The sequence below is a fragment of the Mytilus galloprovincialis genome, chromosome 4 (genome assembly GCF_965363235.1).
Source record: "Mytilus galloprovincialis chromosome 4, xbMytGall1.hap1.1, whole genome shotgun sequence".
NCBI lineage: Eukaryota > Metazoa > Mollusca > Bivalvia > Mytilida > Mytilidae > Mytilus > Mytilus galloprovincialis.
The window spans coordinates 44,916,677-44,930,687 of record NC_134841.1 but is presented as its reverse complement, the minus strand read 5'-3'; the positions used below and the strand labels follow the sequence as shown (position 1 = coordinate 44,930,687).

Here is a 14,011-nt window from a genome sequence, read left to right as displayed (position 1 = left end):
ACAAGAAAATAAAAGGATGTACAATAACTACAGGTACCAAAGACAGAAACTAAAATTAAGTATCGGAAGTATTATTCGACTTGAAAAACAATTTACCATTGAGAAACAATAATTTTTGAGATTAATGATGTTTGCTATAAATGATTGTTTTTAATAAAAGTCTGTATTTGACAGGATTCTCGTGTAATCTGGGTGACAAATGTGTTGTGTATAAAGAAGGTGAAACAATACCAAGATATAGTTAAGCAGATATAGGTGAAATACCACCAACTCATGGTACGTCACATCCGGTTGTATGCGAAAGTAGGTCTAAAATAATATTCCTTTTTTAAACTTTATACATAGATTTTTTTTAAAACAAAAAGTAAATCCCTAGTTCTATTTTATTTAAAATATAGATATGTGTGGAGCACTTCCTTTAGATATTATCACATAGCTTCCATTCATGAGGAAGTTCTGAACATGTACGAAATACATGTCCCTGGACATGAACCGAGAGGGGCCAAGTTTCTCAAGTATGCTTCGATAAAAAGTCAATGCCATGTTATTTTTCCTTGAGTATATCAAAGAAACTGCTTGCCAAAGTTTATAATTATAGACATGGTGTTAGTTTCTATCGACTATGAACCACTTCGAATAATTGCGAATAATCTAATATCCATATTTAATGTCTTTTGTATTTATGTTAGTTTTTTTCATAACTTTTCCAATCATAGGAATCAAGCCTCTTTATTTGTATTACATGAATTCTAATGCCGTGTTGCCACACTACTAATACTGATTATTTTTTGGTATTGGGAGAGTTTAGAGCTCACAGTCTAAGCTCGCCATATTCTTTATATGCAAGTGATTAAACCAGGAGCTTATAATTCATTAGTTGTTATTGCTTTTTTTTATTTTCGTTTTTGGTTTTTAAATATTTTGTCATAATAATGGCCGCTCTTGTTCTTGTTCGGTTAATTGTTGCCCTTTTTTTCATGTCGGGACTGTACTGTATTGCTTTTGCTTATTGTAAAAACATGGTCTGTGGCCCATGTAGTTACAGACATTCTCGTCATTTGGTGTTTGGTGAAAAGTTGCCGTGTGACTGACAATATTACTACATCTTCTTACTTTGATATTATGTTGTAAGCATGTTGTCTTGATTAAATTTTGAATGATCTAAATGACTCAGCATTCGTCAAATAAGTTGTCGGGCTATTCTTTCTTAAAATAATGTAAACAACAGAACAATTCATTGAATAGATAAAACAGTTTATTAGAAATGGTAAAAATTGAGTTCAAAGATAACTTAAGATTTGATCATCCAACAGCTTGCGATATTGTTCTTACGTTACATAATTCTCGCCACTTGCAGTTTTCGATATAATTTCGATATATGCTTCTGACCTTGAGGTAAGGACAAAAATCACTGTCACATCCGGGTATTGTTACAGGCTGATTATTAACCATCATTTTCAGGAGATAATTTTCTGCTTCGTTTCCTCCACAATTATAAAGGATGAATGCAATGTTAGCAGAAAATGGTGTAGTTTTGCTTTCATAAAACATCCGGTTTTTCATGGCGGCATAGTTATCAGCTCGGAGAGGTTGGCTATCATGATAAAGTCCGAGAGCGGAATAAAACGTATCCATAGTATCAGAATGTCCGAAACGAAGATTTCCAAGCACATACCTTAAAAAAGAAATGTGAATGTAATCAACTACTTTAAAATTGCTACTTAAATTATTTTTACGGAAGAATATGCGTTGTTTAATTGTAGACACAAAAGCACAAACAATCTAAAATTCGGCGCAATAAAATAGAATCACTGAGTATATCTTTTAAGACGGAAATTTTAAAACAAAATACATTTAAAAGAAAACTAGTCAAATATAAAATTATAGATACCAGCTAGAAATATATTTCGAGGATTTCTGATACTTCATTGTTAATAGTGTACTCATCTTCTGTATATAAGTTCCGAATGAAATGATTTATGGTAGAACGAATGGGTATTTTGATTGAGAATAGCAACTAACTGTATATTAAAACAATATCTTCTAAGTCATGGAAGTATTGATGTTCTTATACTGAGCTGCTAATGCCTCTAGCAGAAAATAAATACATACGTTTCTCCTAGCTTGCGTTTGTTAATGGCATCTTCCATGGAAGCAAATAAGTCCTGCCATAATGGACATGTCAATTTTTGTATCAAAGTATGACCATAGAATAGGGAGTAATAATCCTGAAATAAAACATAATAGTAATCACAGGTACCAGTATTATGATTTAATACGCCAGATGCGTGTTTCGTCTACATAAGACTCGCCAGTGACGCTCAGATCAAAATAGTAATAAAAGTGGTTTCGTGGGGGAAAAAATAATTCACCTTGTCAAATTATGCAATTGTAATTAAATTGTTTTAATTTTTTTCCTAGTATTTTATTTATGTTCCATTCTTATACAAAGTACCAATAATATTCTTAACAATTATTATATTCATGTTAAATTTTGAAATTGAACCCCACAAGAATAAATACGCTTTCAGTCTTTTCAGTCGTGGTCATAGGTATAGTAAATGGCATATTGCAATGCTTTAACTTTATAAAGAGAAATTGTATATAGAAATATGAACATATGATACGATTACCAATTAGACAACTATCCACCAAGGTAAAATGAAGTATGTTAGCAATTATAGGCCACCACACGGCCTCGAACAATGAGGAAACTCATACAGTAAAGTCGGCTATATAAGGTCCCGACATGAAAAGTAGGAAAGATTTCAATTGAGAATACTAACGGCCGAAATAATACCAAAACAATTTAGGACGAATATGACAGACATGAACCAACTACAGACTCCTGAATCAGCACAGACAAAAAGATTGTGGTGGAGATAAAAAGGTTTAAAGGCACTATAGCCCCGCCCCTAATCTGGGAAGGTTTGTATGTACTTCGTCTTGAGTTCAGCTAAAAATATTATAATTGATATTTAAGGTGGTTAAAATCTACTTTACATAGGCGGATTTAAACCCATATCTTTATGAGATAGATGCATATTGTATCACAAAATATATGACGTCTTTTCGGTATAATTTTGCTCTTCCATCATAGGGATTTGAAATCGTGTTTCTTTGATATCGTTACACAGCCGTCTGTATTATGAAACTTACAATCTGAAACGCAAGTGGATAGTGGTGACTGGTTCCTCCCGTAGATTTGCAGATGTAACATTGTTGGGCTAAATTCATGATGAAGCAATATTTGCCCTCGTTTTAGCACGTGCATTTCATAGAAGAATTCATATAGAAATCTTTAGATATTATTCTCTCCAGATAGCAACACTTACCTCTATATCACTTTCATAGTTGATTATCTCCCTTTCTGCTTCCGTCTGTAAACTACACCAATCTGTATTGTTCCGGACAGCAAGATCAGTTGCACATATCATAAACATGGCTTTAATGTCATCTGTAAATTTAATTAATTCGTGTACATGTCCTCAAGAAAATTAACAATCCAAATCCCGCCCTCCAAAAAACAACAAAATAAAAACAAACTAAACAAACCAATTCATTATAAGAATTAAATGGTGGTTGCTGTAGAGAGACAAAGTATTCAAATACCAACTGATAAACTTTATCAGTATGACTATCAGGACCACTTGTACAAGGACACTCATATGGAAATTACTATACATGTACTAAATCATACCGTGATGTCAAGGAAATTGTGTGGATAGTTTTTACAATATGTTGAGGATAGTTACGATGAAGTAAACAAAAATCGTGTGGATGGTAGTTACACTGTGCTGAAGCATACGGTGATGTCACAGAAATCATGTTGTCTCAATGGTGATCATAACGTATCTCCTTATTTTACATCATACAAGCATACAAGACTTACCCGGCGTTAATGATACGTTCATTCCAAGTTTTTCATTCACAGATTTTATAACATTTTGGAAATAAGAAGAGTTCTGAAAGGCATACTGTTGTTGCATCTGTGTTTTGTTCTTTAGGATAGTTAGGTCGTAGTTCGGACAGTTGTCCCAATATCGTAACATTGTATTATTTACGACTGGATGTATGTCACTCAATGCTTTTCCAGTTACACGTCTTGAAAAGGCTTTGTAAAATTCTGCAGAGCTTGTTTTTGTTCTACGCTTTTCTGAAGCCGTCAGCTTTATCGTTGCAGGTGAAATATTTCCATGGAACATATCGTACAAACCACTTCCATAGAAATTACCTAGATGATGCAATTCCCAACGTCCAAGATCTTCAACATGGGCGTGCGTTTTAGGACTATAATCTTGCCAGTTTTTTATGAATGGGTAGCGCAGAATATTTGCAGAATGTTCAACAATTTTCGTTTTCAACTGATCAAAGTTGACAAAATCATCGGCTGCAGGCATCCTAGCGCCATGTCGACTAAGATAGTTGAACTGCACTGCATTGCAAAGTTTTCCATCCTGCTGCGCGACTTGCATAAGATAATTTTTCTGCATTGTGGTATTGGGAAATCTCCAGAAATAGGAACACTTGTGTCCAAACAGATTGTTTCCTAATCCCGTCAGCATATCAGCATGACACGTGTGTACCAGATATATCACCAAGATCGCAGTAAGAAGATAAGGCACCATTATGGTTAGTACCGTGCAATTTCTGTAAAACATGGGAAAAAACATTATAATTATGATGACGATGCGTTTTTCTTGATTGACTTTCCTTAAGAACGCTCAAGTAAAAGTAAGTATGAGAACCGAAACAGTTCAAGAGCTATATGACCAAAAAAGGACCTTTAAAAAATGCCATACCCATCTAACATCAACTTTGTCTGAGGGAGTTTAAATCTTAGTTTCTTTACAATTTCCAAATTATAAAACGGTCAATTTTAGAATGGTTCAATATATATCAGGTTATTACTGCAGTGCCGACTATACTGAGCTGGTGACACCATAGTGTACTGGTAGTCTTCAAGAACATACAAAGCCGATTAATTGAAAGCCAATGATGTTTATAACTTGTAATATTTGTTTATGAATATAATTATTGTCGAGATAAGTGATTCAATTTTAAGATGCTAAAGGGTTATGCATAATTTTGTAATGCGTATCCCAAATGTTTATTTGAAGAAATAACTATTAAATATGATGAAAAAAAATCAAAAATGAAATTCGATATCAAGCTGTAGATAATATTTATAAACATGATAAACGAGAGTTTGCGAAATATCAAATTTCTAAATAAGAAATTAATTTCGCTTAATTGCAAATTATCAACAACAAAACATTGACTGAAATAAATATATAAAGTCTAAACATTCTTACCTTAACGTTAAAACATATTTTTATAAAATAAGTATTTATATGAAATTTTGCACCAGATAATATTATGCTATCAGACTATGTGCATGTTAAGAACGTGATTCTACAGAAACTAACCTGATCAGACTAGAACACCTTGCAACTTTACAACAGCTATACTATATGTGATCACGTATTAAAATGTTAAGAATAGCCCATACTAATCGTAACTCTTAAGCCTATGATATATTGTCAATCCTACCACATATACCTTTTAAAATATGTTTAAGTTTTTAAAACTAAACAAACTAATTACTTAGCATCTATTCAACATTCTTGATTTAGCAAGGTAAAAACTTCGAAATAAGATTATTATCAATTTAATAAAACGTAATTACTTCCAAAAAAATACTATATGCAATTGCTGTCTCTGAAGAAATTCCAAATTGCTTAATTCTTAATTAGTTTACGTACATATTTCCATGCAATTAATTCGTGATTATTAAATAAGAACAAATCTAATGTATGACTAAGGAAGTTCAACTAAATTCAATAAAACTTACTTACAAAAATTTGTTTTTCCAATTGTTGTCAGTGAAGCAATTCTTAATTGTGGAATTGTAAGTTACTAACGAAGTTAGTTTATATACATATGTCCATGCATTTAATTCGTGGCAATAGTATAAGACGACAAGGAGTATGAACCTTGGTCATAGTGCTGTGTCGTGGAAGACAATTTGACAATACCATAGATTAAGGTCGAGGGTAGCGATCAAATGGTATATCATAGGACATAACAAAGTTGAAGGACTCAGGTTTCAAAATTTTTGTTTTGTTTCATATAAATGGCCTCGATCACATCTTTGACAAGAAGATGACAATTACAATAAAGCCATATTATACCAATTCTAGTTCATATCATATAAAACCTTATAAAGACAAAAGAAAACTCGCATTGAATTGCTACGGAATTACTCTTTTTTATACCTCAAATCACAAAGCACTGTAACGAATGTGTGTGCTTTTCTTCTTCTGCAATACACTTCTATTTTAACATATTGAATATTCTGGAAAATTATAAGTGTAAGTAGCCAATGTGCTAATTTGTTAAATGCATGTTGGATTTTCAAAGCAATGATAAAATAGACTCTGTTTTTCATACTTCTTGTTTGATACTGTTTCTGAAAAACATGCGTTAATTATCTATACAATTTCATGAATCTAGGTTGTGTCTATATATTTGCATGAACTTTATAATGTATTGTTTCAATTTTTAACACCACTGAGTAGATACCTCTATCTGTCCCAAGGATATCATCAATTCAGTCGTCAGTGATTAGGTCCTGACATGATTTTTAACAAACATATCTTAAATTGTCCGTTAATAAATTTTGAAATCGTAGAGATACTAAGCTTTCAATTTGATTTTTTAAAATACAATAGAACATTTGTCATGTGATAGCAAATGCGCCCACGTTATTGTAAATTCACATGTTAGCATATATATAGTACTAATGTACTAACATCGATAGAGTTTCTGTTGTCCGTAATGGTTGAAAGATGTTTATTTTTACTCGCTCTGAACAATTGAACTGTAAGAACGCGTAAGGCGAAGAAGATTTTATTAAAGAGGGTACAGGAGGATTTTTTCCCCAGTCACCAACATGTTTTTCTAATCATTGTGAGGAACTATTATTTACTTTGTTCAGACAATGCTGTATGAAAAAAATATTTCAAAATTTAGTGGGTTATTAGTTTGGGGTTGGGGGTTCAACATTGCTGCAAGATTTGTTTAATTGACATCGATTTTATATACATCCTTATTGGTCAATCAATTTTTCTCAAATTCAGTTAAGTGGGGGGGGGGGAGTAGGGGGGTCAGTGAAAAAACTATATGAATTAAGTTTTTTTTTTATCCTACATTGAACTTTTGATGTCGTCCCTAAATAAACAATGTTATAATAATGCATAATGACATATCAACGATATATGGATTCGGCCCGAAACGTAGGAAAAGCTCTGATATCTAGAGAAAAAAATCTTTTCAATTGTTGTTATTTTGTTATTGTTATCTATTTGATTTAATGCTTTTGGAAAAAAAGGCCTCATATCTGGCGGAGAAATATACATTACAATGAACATGATGACATGAACATCACCTGTTGAAACTAATCGATGGTGAACGGATGCGTTTAAGTATGGAATAAAATATCAACAATAACAGACTAACACATAATGATGTATAGGTTTTAAAGAAAAAATATTAACAAGTTAAATATGTGTTTCCAACAATTGTAAAAGAAATAAGTTTGAGTCGTTCCACGCTTCGTTGTATATAGTAAATTAGAACTTTAAGTATTGTCTTTAATAACTTGATGTAAATTCAATTCATTGTCGTTTAACTTACCGATTTTTGATTGGTCTAGCCGAGAGGGTGACATTAAAAAATATTGTCACCCGCTCAGCCATGTGATAGAGTAAATTAACACCCTCATATTAGCTAATCAAAACATGCATTTTAACATGAAGTATAATAATAGAAATTATCTTACTATTTATATACATTGTGGAATATAGATACGTTAAAAGGTTCGAAACTGTGTAGTCTGTAATCGAAATGAAGGAAAAACTGTTCCAAATGTTGGATAGACAGTTCTTAAATAATCTTCACATAGTGGATTCACATGTATTACCTGTCTGGTAAAATGATACGAAGATATCTATATGACCTTAGTTTAAGGACATTCACGTCCTAGAGACATGCCCACTATAAATGATGTGGTTCTAAACTAACACCTACAAGGACTTGTTTTACCTGATTTTGAAGTCTTCGGTCATGTAGGTGTTTTGCTTTGATTAAAAATACGTGCTAGAGGTAAACTTTTATAATGTTGTCAACCCTTCCAGCACTAAGACTTACATTTGAAGCATTTGGCTTTCGCTTTCATTATAACATGGATTCTTTAATATTTTTGTTACATCAATGATACTTTGCATATTAAGTGATCATTTATTCTAATATGACGTGCTTCTTTCGCTTTGTGAACAACACTGTGTGAAAATTCTCGATATATCTATGCTTAGCGCAGACTCAGAGATATACATAATAATGGATGTTACAATATACCTCCCACGTAAATCCACATGTATTTGAACCTACATTGCAAACGCTTTGCCAAATTTATTGTATTACTAATTTTAATTAAACAAAAAACATTACAGAACTTTTATTCTTATTCAGATGCATAATAAAAGAATTAATGTATTGCAACTAGTTTTGTTTATTTCCTAAATATAGTAACACTGTATATTTTGTGCAATGTCAATTTCATCATGGAACACTTTCTCTACAACATGTACAATGAGGGGTTCATTAAGGGATGCAAATAAGCTTGATATTTAAGTTGCAGTATAAAAACAATATTTAGTCAATATCACAAAAATAAAAACTTTTTTGTAACCAACGAAGTTCGTATAATATTGTATTAAAATGGAATTCTGAGGTTTTCTATTCTATTGCCTTTGATTCAGCGAGTCAACATGGTAGCTCCTTCTTTACGAAATGTCAATTTTGGATTTGACGGTAGCTTACGAGAAAACATGTAAATTAAAAATCGGAAGTATTGGGTTTGAGAATTAAACATATTTTTTCTAGCGGTTATTAACGAAATAATTAATGCAAGTTAAAGATGTATGAGAATATTTGAGCTTTATCTAACAAGGAGTAAAAAAGAACAGCTCCACACACGGCATACCAACCCTCGCTTCAGTATTTAAATTAACTTATTTGTCCTATTAGAATCGAAATAATTCAGGCTTCCATGAATTATTTCTTAATTAGACAATGATCATTCCACATGATACCTGTAAAAAAAGAAGATGTGGTATGATTGCCAATGAGACAATTCTCCACAAGGGACCAACCTGACACAGAAATTAACAACTTTAGGTCACTGTACAGCCTTCGACCATGAGCAGATTCCATACCGCATAGTCAGCTATAAAAGTCCCTGAAATGACAGTGTAAAACAATTCAAACGAGAAAACTAACAGCCTAATTTATGTATAAAAAGTGAACGAAAAACAGATATATAACACAAAAACAAACGACAACCACTGAATTACAGGCTCCTGTGTGGTTACTAAGTGGCCGAATTGATTTCATTTTCTTGTGCATGAAAATGTGCATATTGCAATAATCATACTCACGAACATAGAAAACCTGCTTCAGGTCGGATTTTCGGTTAACTTCAAATTGGCACAAGTGACCACTTCAAACTACCAACTTGGAAAAACGTTGCTATGACAATTGTACATTCCTTGGTTTAAATTTCCGCGCTTGTATGTTACTGGCTTTCAGTGTATGATCTTGCTTTTTTAATATGTCTTTTGATTGAGTTAAAGTCATTTCAATTGATATTTTATAGTGTGTCTTTCGATGTTGTGTGGTGTGATGCTATTGTTTCAAGTTGGGTGGCGACTATCATAACGTTTAATCACGTTGCATTTGTTTGCAAATGTCTTTAGTCAGGAATCTGATGTTCAATGGCTGTCGTTTGTTGGTGTGGTTCCTAAGTGTTGCTAGATTCTCGTTTTTTTTTTTTTTACTATAGATAAGATCGTTGATTTTGCTGTTTGAATGGTTTCAGTACACTACACTGGTCATTGTTGGCCCTTTAAAGCTTGCTGTTCGGTGTGAACCTAGGCTCCGTGTTGGAGGTCGTATTTTGTCTTGTAAAGGTTTACTTTTACAAATTGTGACTTGGATGGAAAGTTGTCTTCTTGACACTCATACCACATTTTCTAAAATCTATTTATTAAAAGATCAGTAAATCTTTTAAAGTCATTATACACCAGTATAAGGAAAAAGATCTGATTTGTCTGCTTTTTAGTTCACGACAGACACGCTTTCGTGGACAAGTACTATATATACCATGGTTCTCACGAGTTAACATATTTAAACAAACGAATCCGAAGGATGAGTTTGTTTAAATATGTGAATGAGTAACACACATGGTATATAAAATTTGTAATATAAATACAATGATTGACAGCTTCAAGACCTTCAACTAATATTGGAAATCGATCACGTTACAGTTTTATCCAATGAAATGGAAGCTCGCGCAAGTGACTTTTGTGGCTCGTATATGATCTTCTGTGTATTTCATGTAATAGATCCCCAGAGTTTGCAGAAAATGTCAGATTTTCCCGATTTTTGAGATTTGCAACCCATGTATGATCGTATGCGCAGGTAATTTCATAATGTCATCAGAAAGTAAACAAAAATGTCGGATTTCAGCGACAAGGATTATTGTTGTTGGTTTTCAAGGTATCATAAAAATTTAATCATATCTTACAGGTTGTTCATTTCATTGAAAAATGCATATTTATACATGTATAGTTTTCGTACAAACTGCTTTTTATTAGATTATTAGTTAAAACACAATTTTAATGATAAAACACTGTATTTGAATAGTGGCGGATCCAGGGAGCGTAGATAGGGTACGTCCCCTAATTGATCGCAAAAAAAAAATCATGTTTTTTCGCAGATTTTTGTAGCAGATATTTATTCCTTTTTCTATAGTTTCCCCCTTTTTGAATCGTAATTTAATTGAATTTTTACAAAAGAAATGATAGTATTACATTTTATTTTTTTCAAAACTGAAAGAAGAAACATTTAGTAATTTTTCCAAAATTTAGCATTGTCAAGAATCAGTCCGGTCCGTAATGCGCATGCGTCACTGGTCATAGATTTTATCTATGAATTCGATATATAGAAGTTAACGGGAAATATATTTCAATTGACGATTTAAACATTTTCTTATTAAAAATTGGTTTCACCTTTGTTTGCATTATGTTCTTCAATATTTTGGTAAGCGGAAGAAGGGATCCCGTAGACCGCCCTACGTCACGATTCATGAATTATGCATATTCTATTTATACTATTTTTAAACGATTCGGAAAATACAAATGCTAAAAATAGAATTTTCTTAACATGTAAAACTATCTTAAAAAAACCGATGCAAAATCATTTACTTTCATGGAGAGTGGTAAAGGGTTATTTTCGTGGAACGTGATCGCGTTTTTTTATTTCACGTTCAGTCGTGCAAAACAGCTAGGTGTTCAACATGTTCTGCGTATATGTAATTTTTATACGTGCTTCGTGATTCAAATGCTTATTTTGCGTGCTCAGTATTTAAAAAAAAAATCAAACACTAGACAGTGATCGTCACCTTTGTCAAGAACGAAACTGATTTAATTTTGTTTCAGTGATAAGAAATGATAAGGCGATAAGGCCAATGATGTTGTTCCTTTATTTGCATTTTAAAAGTTCAGAATAATATTATCTTTAAATACTTTTTTAAAAGCTGTAAATTATTTATATCATAAATGTGTACACACTAAATAGGGAATATTAAGTAAAACAGAGAGTTCATATATACAAGAGGACAGTGACTCAGTCACAAAAGATTCACCTAAAAGTCTTTGATTTTCGTGCAACCATGGCAACGTTCATGACAGAAATTATTTCACTTTCAACGTGAAATGGTGTCTTAAATAGGGATCAATAGGAAAATGTTCCGCATTACAGTAGCATATATCATTGTGCCCTCATTAAGAAAATACATATTCCCTTTTCAGATATATATATATTTCACATATATATGACACACAGTTGTGGTGCCTTAATTATGTTGTGAAGACTCGCAAATGTCCCATGCACGTGATCCCATGGCTTTGAATATACTATGGAGTTAATAATATTTTTATTATCCGCTTAATAGAGTACTTTGATGTAGGCAAATTGAAAAAAAAACATGTAGCTTACACGTTCTTAGACACGAGACATTTCCTTTACGGGGTGTGAGGGGGTGGTGGTAGTGGTGGTTGGGGTGGGGGTGCTGGTTTTCGTTTCCCCTGTTAATTGTTTATAATGAAGCTACATGTTCTATTAGGGCGTTCTACATGATCTTCTAGGCGGTCTACATGATCCCCTGTTGTCTGAACCTTATATTTCTACTATAGAACGTTCTATAGGATCTCCTATATTGTTCGTTTATCATGTATATACTAAAGGACGTTCTACAGGATCACCTGGGCAGTATATAGGATCCCCTGTTGTCTGAACATTATATATAAACTATAATAGAACGTTCTATAGGATAGATCGTTTGTTTTTGATGTATCTTCTAGAGGACCTTTTACGGGATCCCTTGGTCGGTCTGTGTGATCCCCTGCTTTCTCAACATTATGTATCTACTACAAGACGTTCTCTAAGACCCCCTGTTGTTTGTTTTTCAAGTATATACTATAAGGCGTTCTACAGGATCCCCTGGTCGGTCTACGGGATCCCCTGTTTTCTCAACATAATATATCTACTATAAGTAGTTCTATAGGATACCCTATTGTTTGTTAATCAAGTATATACTAAAGGGCGTTCTACAGGATCCCCTGGGCGGTCTTCAGGATCCCTTGTCTGAACATTATATATCTAATAAAGGCCGTTCTATAAGACCCACTGTTGATTGTTTTTCATGTTTATACTATATGGCGTTCTACAGGATCCCCTGGGCGGTCTACAGGATCCCCTGTTGTCTTTACATAATATATCTACTATATGACGTTCTATAGGATCCCCTATATTGTTTGTTTATCATTTATATACTAAAGGGCGTTATACCGGATCCCCTGGGCGGTCTACAGGATGGCCTGTTGACTGTTTTTTTTTTTTTTTATACTATAGGGCGTTCTACAGGATCCACTGGGCGGGCTACAGGATCCCCGTTTGTTTTAAAATATATATCTACTATAAGACGTTCTAAAGTATCCCCTGTTGTTTGTTAATCATGTATATACTAAAGGGCGTTCTACAGGATCCCTTGGGCGGTCTACAGGATACCCTGTTGTCTTTACATTATATATGTACTAAATGGCGTTCTATAAGACCCCCTGTTGATTGTTTTTCATTTATATACTATAGGGTGTTCTACAGGATCCCCTGTTTTATCAATATAATATATCTACTATAAGACGTTCTATAGGATCCCCTATTGTTTGTTAATCATGTATATACTAAAGGGCGTTCTACAGGATCCCTTGGGCGGTCTACAGGATACCCTGTTGTCTTTACATTATATATGTACTAAATGGCGTTCTATAAGACCCCCTGTTGATTGTTTTTCATGTTTATACTATAGGGCTTTCTATATGATCCCTTGGGCGGTCTGCGGGAAACTTTTGGTGGTCTGCAGGAATCTCTGTTTTTTCAACATAATATATGTACTATAATAGGACGTTCTATAAGACCCCCTGTTGATTGTTTTTCATGTTTATACTATAGGGCGTTCTAAAGGATCACCTGTTTTCTCAACATTATTTATCTTCTATAACACGTTCCATGTTGTTTGTTTATCATTTATATACTAAAGGGCGTTCTACAGGATCCCCTGGGCGGTCTTCAGGATCCCTTGTCTGAACTTTATATATCTACTAAAGGACGTTCTATAAGACCCCCTGTTGATTGTTTTTCATGTTTATACTATAGGGCGTTCTACAGGATACCCTGTTGTCTTAACATAATATATCTACTATAGGACGTTCTATAGGATCCCCTATATTGTTTGTTTATTATTTATATACTAAAGGGCGTTATACCGGATCCCCTGGGCGGTCTACACACGGTGGGTATGGTTGTCCTGCGAGAGAACGTACTGTGCTGG

The 14,011-nt window shown here is 33.3% G+C and overlaps 1 protein-coding gene across 1 annotated transcript; it reads right to left on the bottom strand.

Annotated features, from left to right (window-relative positions):
• Window positions 1-1,237: 1,237 nt before the first annotated feature.
• Window positions 1,238-5,905, bottom strand: LOC143070626 (multiple inositol polyphosphate phosphatase 1-like). The gene is made up of 5 exons (XM_076244853.1): window positions 5,859-5,905; window positions 3,893-4,650; window positions 3,336-3,457; window positions 2,113-2,228; window positions 1,238-1,675 (listed from the first exon to the last, which is right to left on the bottom strand). Exons 2-5 carry the CDS (start codon window positions 4,626-4,628, stop codon window positions 1,303-1,305), a joined length of 1,347 nt encoding a protein of 448 aa, XP_076100968.1. The 5' UTR covers window positions 4,629-4,650; window positions 5,859-5,905; the 3' UTR covers window positions 1,238-1,302.
• Between the last annotated feature and the right edge of the window lie 8,106 nt (window positions 5,906-14,011).

Bases quoted from the DNA above. Each gene is read 5' to 3' on its own strand.
- LOC143070626 (XM_076244853.1), bottom strand. From the start codon at position 4,628: ATGGTGCCTTATCTTCTTACTGCGATCTTGGTGATATATCTGGTACAC. The intron at 2,229-3,335 runs GTAAGTGTTGCT...GTTTTATTTCAG, and splicing joins ACTATGAAAGTGATATAGAG to GATTATTACTCCCTATTCTA. The intron at 1,676-2,112 runs GTATGTATTTAT...TTCTTTTTTAAG, and splicing joins AAACGCAAGCTAGGAGAAAC to GTATGTGCTTGGAAATCTTC.